The sequence below is a fragment of the Lates calcarifer genome, linkage group LG5 (assembly GCF_001640805.2).
Source record: "Lates calcarifer isolate ASB-BC8 linkage group LG5, TLL_Latcal_v3, whole genome shotgun sequence".
NCBI lineage: Eukaryota > Metazoa > Chordata > Actinopteri > Centropomidae > Lates > Lates calcarifer.
In genome coordinates, this window is record NC_066837.1 from 12,597,653 (window position 1) to 12,606,694 (window position 9,042).

The 9,042-nt window shown below is 42.5% G+C and overlaps 1 protein-coding gene across 1 annotated transcript; it reads left to right on the top strand.

Annotated features, from left to right (window-relative positions):
* The first annotated feature begins 4,232 nt into the window (after positions 1-4,232).
* Positions 4,233-8,268, top strand: LOC108896462 (early growth response protein 1-B). The gene is made up of 2 exons (XM_018695609.2): positions 4,233-4,688; positions 4,942-8,268. The coding sequence occupies exons 1-2, from the start codon at positions 4,532-4,534 to the stop codon at positions 6,276-6,278; spliced, it is 1,494 nt and encodes a 497-aa protein (XP_018551125.1). The 5' UTR covers positions 4,233-4,531; the 3' UTR covers positions 6,279-8,268.
* Positions 8,269-9,042: the final 774 nt, after the last annotated feature.

A 9,042-nucleotide genomic window follows, 5' to 3' on the forward strand; every position in this document is an offset into this window, starting at 1 on the left:
CATGTTACCACTTGTGCTTTTCTGAAACTATCCATTCACTAGAAGTGCCAAGATATCCTTTCATTAAAGCAACGTTTCATCTTCTTTCCATAGCTAGCACTTTGAACCTCTTTTGAAGTCAATATCCTTGTTAACGTATGGAAGCGACTTTGTATTGCTCCACGTTCTTTCTCTACCTACCAGGCTGTTCAGGAAGAAACAGATGCATTTTGTCTCACAGTGCTCAGATGTGAGGGAATAAAACAAAGGCTTTCATTTAACTTTTTCGCCGGTATGGAGTTACCCCAGCGCTATAATGTCAGTAAGTGCTAACATTACATAAATCCATTACTTAGTCCCTGTGCTGTGGCATTTTATGGAGGAGAGAGGTTAGCCACACTGCAGTTATCATAACAGCATCCCGTGATCTGAACTCTGTGTGATCAGATTGGTTTTAATAGACTCTGGATTACTTGGAGGCAGTCCCTCAAAGCTAAACATCTCTGGGCCTAGAATTAGAGTGCACATCTGAGGTGAAAACGATTTGTTCCGGAGAATGTCACTGCTGCAATGAAAGAGCTTATACGCTATTATCATACACTACCTTAAAAGATGACAGGGAAGGGACTCAAAGATCCTTTGATACATTTTCCACCGCTCAGTATTGAAGGAGATAACATAGAATTTGAGTAGTCTAGTGTAAGCAGGCTGTTTATTATGTCTAATAGTCTCTTTGCATTTGTGCTGCAGTAGATACAATACATTTTATTCCATATAGCCCACAAGCTTTCTTATCTTCAGTTAATCTCGTCCATAACGAAACACACTTCAAATGGCTTGAGATCTGAGCTCACAGGAGCCCTTTCATTACATCTCAATATAAGAAAAAAAATCCTGTGATTTTTGGTAAAATGCTGTCTGTAGTAGAGTTAGGGTAGGGTTTCTGGTTTGCTCCACTTACCTTATAACATGTTTGCTTGTGTACAGCCACGGGCACTTGAGACCCCTTGTCACAGCTTTCATAGCTATGGTGAGAAGTCCGACTGAGGAGTGATTTCCCCTTCTCTGATTGTTTCATTTAGCCTAGGTAGCATGGTAGCAAAGTGATTAAGATGCATATGATGGCAGTGTTCAGGGTTTGGTTCTGGCTATAGACATTTGTTCAGTGTCACCTCTTCCCTCCTTCCCCATGTTCTCCATCTATCTTGGCTGTCTGCTGTTTAGTAAAGGCTAAAATGCCAATGTCCACTTAGTGCTGACTTTATTAATACAATCTAATGCAGCCTGGTACAACTATTCTACCATAAAATCTACTTTTATAATGCCTGTAATGACCCTGTCTTAGAGGTCATAGTTAATGGTAGCATTGTACTGGACTGCATTTCTTATATTCTCACCCAATTATGTATGTAAATAGGAAGAACAAAAAATTACTAAAACATCTTAATATAATGTAGTCCAGTGCAACATCTTAATAGTAAACATATAACTGAATTTACACATTTACAACAATGTCACCAAAACCTGAATGTTATGAGCTTTGTAAAGATAGATGTTACGGCAGGACCGTTTTGTATTGGATTGCACAGGTGTACCTAATAAAGTGGCCACTCAATGTGCAAGGATAATAAACATACAATTGCATTTTAATTTTGTGACTAACACCAGTGGTGGAAGAAGAATTCATATTATTTGCTTAAGTAGCAACATGACACTATAAAATAAATCCTTTACAAGTAATGGCTTTATTTTATTCATTCAGAATGTAACTTAAATAAAAGCACATTGACTTATTAGCTACAAAATAGACACAAAAGTATCAAACGTTTAAAGCTCATGTCAGTTTGTCAAAACAATATTTTCATAAAGCTAAATGAATGGCTTAATATGGTTTTCTGGGTATTTTAATCTATAAAAAAGGCTGCATATTTTGTAGGTTGATTAGTTATGTTTTTTGTGTTGATGGAGTTTTTTCACTCAGATATGTAGTGGAATAAAACTATAAAGTAGCAAAAAAAAAAAGATTTTTGGCTGTCAGTTAGTGGCATCTTGCATCATCTTGCATTCTTAAAACGATGTGGGAAAAAAAAAACCCATCTTAGTACAGCCAAAAGATTCCGATCATCCCATAATGCAGTCTAATATTATACTGCTTAAACTGCAGGGCCTCTGCTCATGTTGTATCAACAGGGTCATTGTGACTGTGTTGACCACTGCTGCTGTAGAAAGAAATACACCACAGGATTAAGGCAAAAATCATTGTGGTATTGGTGGCTAGAATTTCCCATAATTCTCTGGGGTGTGATTGGATTGATGTCATGCAAAAGAATGCCATCCACATGAATACAGAACCACAGGAGCCATTCAGTGCAAAGCAACAAATGAAGGTGGTTTTGTATGCTGCCGTCTCTCGTGTGATTACACGGCTGAATGCTGCACTGTCGCTGTCCATGGTCCTGAACCTCCAGCCGGTGCCAGAGGTCTGCTGCAGTCTGCAACGTCCCCTGAAAGAGTATCGACTTTTTGTAATAGGAAGTGTGACCACGGAGTGCACCCGGCAACAGATGCGAAACTGAAAAAAAAAAAATGCTTTGGGGGTTGAAATGTCATGTGAACAGTTGGGTTCAACCACTGAACACCTCAGGGGTGTTATCGACTCCCTTCAATGCTTTTAAAGGCCAAGGGTTCGTTTAGACTGGGCTTTGCAGTCGTTCACCCTGATGGTGTAAGTGACCACAATTTCCAGCGGCCACACGAGAGGAAGGGATTTTTTTTTAAAGTAAACCTAAGCAGTGGACTGTCTGGAAGAGGTGTTCAGTTTAGCTGCTGAAAACACTCAGGCTGTGCAGTCTGGCCCAGAAATGAGGCAAACAGAGAGGGAGGTGTCAAGAGAGACATTAGTTGAACTGGACTGCAGGTTGTTCTTGTATTTGTCTTAAAGTAATTAGTGAACCAGTGTTAACCTCTATTCAAAGACAATCTTGTCGACTCTGGAGAATAGCCCATTATCTGTTCAGGTTCCTGCCTGATATTGTTCAATTAATCGTCCTTCACTGTGTAGCCTTTTAATCTTCACTCCAAGCTCTTACACACACACAGATCAACAGTGCCGGGTGTCAGGTCTACACAGAACAGAGCAGTCCCGCTTCTCGGGCAAAACATGAAACTCTTTGAAATCTCCTCTGCTCTTATGGTTTTTTTAAATTATCTATCATGTGTTGCTTCAGTTTGTTGATTTTGAACTTGAACTGGAGTCTAGACACACCAGAAAAAGAGGACTTAATCCTTCTACAGTGACATTTTGGTATCAGTGATGTCTTTGTTGAATATCTAAAGCATGGTAAATATCCCCTCTTGGTCTATGATCTTATCTCATTATCCTATGTTTTCTGCTATTTTATCTCTGCCCTATTAGTGTTTATTCTGTTGTCACATCCGCATTGTTTTCACATCTTATAGAAAACATACATTTCCATAGTCTACACTTTATTTATAGTGTGCATAAATAGCGTCTCTGACCTCTCATGTATAGACTATAACCTGAGTAAGTCTATGCCATTCATGGAATATTGACTGTATATGGTGAATTATATTATAAATCAAGAAATCAAATTTTCTTTTAGTTGCCACCTTACTGAAAAATATTGAATTTCTTGTTTCTCAACTCAAAACTAGTGCTTAACACTCCCTGAGAGTGTAGCCTGTGTGTCACGTTACTCGTTACTTTACCTTCAGTACACCCCCTCAATAGGCGGCTAAACGCCCTCTCTATCTCTAACAGCTGGAATACCCCTCCTGTAAATGATCAGGTCAGGCAAACAGCGTTGGTGTCCACTGTTTTTCAGTGTCTTGTCTCTCATATCATGAGAGGACCGTCAAAACTAACCGGCGGTTTGAGGAGCCTACTACACCGTTTGGGATAATTTACCCTCAGAGTGATATTTTTAGAGGTGCAGCTCTGGGTGATGCCGGGAATAACGGCCTCACGTCTTCATCGTCGCCTCACTTTAATGTTGTTTTAATTGAAGATGATAAATCGTTAATGTGTAAAGAGACACCATCATTACAACGTTTCACCACCTAACGCTAATCGCCACTTGTTGCAACGTCAGACTCCATCGCTCCGGTACGGGGAGGAGGGAGGAGGCTTCGGAGGGGAGGAGGAAGGGAGGAGGGAGGAGGAGGGGGGGGTACTCCGTCACATCCTCTGTCCATATATGGGCATGAAGTTTACACGCAGCGGGGAATCCTCTCACTGGAGCTGATGAATGGGGAGGAGGGCCGAGGGAGCTGCCAAAGTGTATATAAGGAGAGAGAGGGGAAGTCGCTGATGTGAAATCCACAGCAAGCAAATACCTACCGAGGAGAAGAGACGAAAAGGAATACCTTTAATTGCTTTTTACACCTTTTGACACAGACCTCTTTGGATCATTTGTTGAAAACCATCAAAAGGGGGGTTGAAAGACAACAGTCATCTGCATAATTTGTTTTACATTTTCCCCCCCTTTTACCTTTTTCCCTGGAAGAGAGACGGACTTCTAAGAGCATCATTATGTTGAACAATATGGATTTGAATGCGAAAGATTCTTTTTACCCTCAGTTTGAGAATTGCAACAGTTCTTCCCTGGGGATGGAAAACAGCGCGCGGAAAGATAACCAGGAGGTGTATGTCGATGCAGAGCGGGGGGTACCTGCCCAGTTTGGCCACGGTGAGTTCGCATCTTTGCACAGTCGATTAAATTATGTGCATGCATAAGAATTTAGACGTGTTAGATATGAGCGCCACGGGAGATAGACGACTCTCACTCGTGTTATATGGAGGGCATCTTATCCAGGCATCCCTGTGCCAAAATACGCATGAATGTTTATGTAACGCAGATTTTCTCCATCGCTGAATTTGCACTGATTCTCCGATATAAGACACCCGCGATGACAAAGTTTTGTCTGTTTCTAATTCAACAGAAGGAACCCCTGCAACCCTCAAAACCGAAGCTTCCAACTCGGAATTTGCTTTTAATCCCTGCGAGTGCCCAAAAGACACCTACACCCCCTCCTCGCTCGCCTACTCTGGCAGTTTCTATGTTGAGGCATCTCAGGGAGCGCCGTGCAGCACCGAAACACTCCTCAATATGATCACCGAGATCGTGGGCATATCTACGCTGCCACTTTCAGAAGTGCAACAGAGCGGCAACAGTCGGGGAACTTATCCATCGCCTGCGCCGATGGACACCAGCAATGGCAATTTCGGAGACCCCGGCGTCAAGAGGCAATCCTACACCTGCTCCGGACCTACCCCTCCCGTGTACTCTCCGGACCAGTCGTGCCCGAGGTACGCTGACGATCAGGCCGGCAGCCAGGCCCAAGACCCGTCCACTTCCCAGCTCAGCTTCGGCTCCTCCCGAGCTCCAAACCAGAAGAATGCTGAACCAAAGTCAGAGGCCGCTTCTTTCCCAGTTGTGGTCAAGAACGAGTTCGAAAGCAGCTGCTACGAGTGGGGGACATTTAACAATAAGTCTGACTGTTTGGAGACGACTTTCCAGACAGAAACCTTCCCGATGTCGAGCGATTTCCCCCCCGACCAGCAAATGGATGTAAAGGAACTTTTAGACACGTTCCCCCCAATTTGTCCCAACCCAGAGATGGAGTTTAAAGTGGAGGGAGGAATCAAGCAGGAGCCGTGTTTCTCTGACACCTGTTCTCAGAGCTACTCCAGCCCTCTGTACAATAATTACCTCCCACCACCGCCGCCGATGGGGCTCTCCTCTAACCTGAAACCCTTCCCCGAACCACCACAGGCGTCTAACCAGTGCGAGTCCATATACACATCACCAGCTTTACCGAGCACCATAGACTCAATCCTGTACTCTTCCTTGTTGCCAGATTCTTTTGCCCAAAGTTACACCACCCGTGCGACGAAGCCCCCCAGGGCCAGAAAGAGCCCCGCCGCCTCTCACGGTCCAGCCAAAGAGAAACCCTTCACCTGCCCCATGGAGAGCTGCGACCGGCGCTTCTCTCGCTCGGACGAGCTCAACCGGCACATCCGCATCCACACGGGCCACAAACCTTTCCAGTGCCGCATCTGTTTGCGCAGTTTCAGTCGTAGCGATCACCTTACCACCCACACCAGGACTCACACCGGGGAGAAGCCGTTCTCCTGCGACGTGTGTGGCAAACGGTTCGCCCGGAGCGACGAGAGGAAACGGCACGGGCGCGTACACCTGAAACAGAAGGAGAAAATGGAAATAAAGCCACAGGTGACCGCCGGTGCGTGGCCATTCACTCTTCCCGAGGGAATTTGAAGACAAGGCTATGTGTCCACACATACAATATATTAGGATCTTTCCGTCTTGGAAGATAAAGCCAGCCGACTACAACTTGATGTCTGAGTTGGTCTGACTGGCGAGCCAATGCCTGACACATAAGAGGTTTCGCGAATATTGCAGTTTTTGAGGAGCAGAGAGGGGGAGAGAGGTCTGCTTCGGCCTTATTGTCTGCTGCTGATGCTGCTGACTTTATGCAACGATGCATAAGTTGTAAAAGTCGGTAAACAGATCAACAGTGACTTGTTGCTGTTACTGTCAGCAGAGCCAAACCTCTCTGCTGCGGCATTGCATGACTGCTGTTCAGCACCTCTTCATCTGGACAGCTCCAACCTCCATCCGCCTCCGAGCCTGGATGGATTGCACTTAACAGATTATTAATATCTCCATTTAAGATTCTTATTTTCTGCTTTTAGCATTCTTAGAGCAATGGTTTGGACTATGTTTCTTAAAAATGCATGTTTATGTCAGTGTTTTCTTTTCCTTTAACCGGAATATCAACCACTGTCAAGGTACTCCTTCACTCCACAGTGAGGGTTATTGACATGAATGTAGGCTAACATATTTATGGCTTTGACCATAAAGCTGTCCATCTTTGATCAAATTTAGTGTTTGTTTAACTTCTTATCATTTGGCTGTCAGTGTTTTTTGTCATTGGTCTTTGTGTTGTGTTACAATTGTTTGGATTATTACAATTGTGAAAGATATATCATAAATGGGAAATAAATATATTTGTATTACTGTACTTCTTTGTATTTTTATAGCTGACTGTATATTTTACATTTATCACATTTGAGTGTCATTTCTAAGGTGAAATGTATTCTAAATCATGAATAATGTCTTGGTTTTTTGAGGGCTATTGTTTAGTAACACAATATTTTAAATGTTACAATTTGATATCAGAAACATTTTTCGCACTTCATCCCATTGTTGGTATGATAAAGAGTTATTTCATTGAACTGGCTGATCTAGATTTAAAAAAGGGACCAGAATGTACACTAGTTGTGGTACGGCTTTTCAACAAAAATGATTTTACAGTATGTACAGAGGTATGATTAATCAAGCTAGAAATGACTAGCAAACCATATAAACATTGCTTTTGAGTAATCAGGTAGCACACATTGCTGCGAGTTTCTGTGGACTTTACCTTAATGATGAATGGGGTTTTGACACCTGGTATCTTTTACTGGAGATACTGAATGCTGAAATGTTCACTTTAGGAAAAAAAAACAAAAAAAACATTTCAAAATATAAAAAAAATAAAACAATGTTAAGAGTTTGGTGAAATTGTCACCAACAGGGTACTGCAAAAAGTAATTTAACTCGCCTTAAGTTATATTAACTGTTCCAGTAAAGATTTTGTACATACACAGTTTCTACAATACTTTAAATTAATATTGATGTTGTTATTTTTATGAAAAGTTTATGAACAAAATAAACATTTTCTGGAAGCAGCAAGTTTCTTGTGCATGGTTCAGAGTGATCAAAATCGACCATTTTTTCCCCCTCCCACTTCACCCAGTCTGTTTCATACAGCACTGAGACCCCCCATCGGAGTGTTCAGATGAGTGTATCTCTTCCCAAAATATACATTATAACAGGCCACCTGTGGCACCACACTGTAGCCCTAACATTAGACAACACAGCTCTGCCCTGTGACTCACAAGGCTTTTGACTCAAACACATTAAAGCGAATACCCTATTACTCAGTGCTGTGATTCTGCATCCCCTCGACTTCAAAGATCACTTTTCTCATGATGTAAATGTAGAGATGAACACCAAGAACGCCGATGATAATCTCTACAGGAAACCTGTTAAACAGGACATTTTCTTGCCATGTCAAAGAGATGATCTGATGCTCTCATTTCATTCATCCCTTTGTTCATTCACTCATCCATTTTTTGCAATAAAAAGATATTAATTTCTACTCAACTGCTGAATGCAATTATGGTCTATTATCATGTATTTTTTTCTCTCTCAGAGAATGGTGGTACTGAAGTCTCCTCTTGTCAAAACTGCCTGTGCATTCTTGTAAATGAAGTTAATGGTTTCCGTGCCTTGAAATCTCTTTACTAGAATTTTTTTTTTTTTTAAAAGAGAGAGAGGGAAAGAAAAAGCAGTGGTGCAAGCCATTGCTGCTTTTTTGTGATGGCAAGGGCTTTTTTTCAAAGCAACAAAATTTGCATGTCACTATAATGAAGAACAGACACATACTTTGAGCAAATGTGACTGCTTTATAGTGCAAAGTGGACACGCAAGAGATTTGGGGAAGAAGACTGTTGTTTCTATATATAAAGTGGGTTTCCAAGATGCTTTGTGCACCGTGCGTCTTTTCACGATGCCAAGATCTCAGTCTGTCACTGCAAACCATGCAGGCATGTATTACCAGGGACTCCGCGGTGGTACGTAGGACATGCATGTGGCCATGACGCAGTCGGCTGGCAGAACACTGCTCTGCTTGCCCACGGCAGTGCGTAAGTGCCTGCGTTGTCTGTAGCTGACAAACATACTGTACCAGTGTGAAAATGCAAGCTGCCACATGGAACACTGTGAATAGTATGTACCCATCCTCTCCTGTCCATCACTCATCATCACTTTACAACAGCACAGGGCCCCAACCGGCATCAACATGCTCTCCCTTATCCATGTTGTTTTAGTGGCAAACATTGTCCAGTGATGGATAGTTGAGGTTTTGAATTGCAGTGCTGTGCAGTCACAGTGACCATTATCCAGACACTTGAAG

Bases quoted from the DNA above. Each gene is read 5' to 3' on its own strand.
- LOC108896462 (XM_018695609.2), top strand. From the start codon at position 4,532: ATGTTGAACAATATGGATTTGAATGCGAAAGATTCTTTTTACCCTCAG. The intron at 4,689-4,941 runs GTGAGTTCGCAT...CTAATTCAACAG, and splicing joins ACCTGCCCAGTTTGGCCACG to AAGGAACCCCTGCAACCCTC.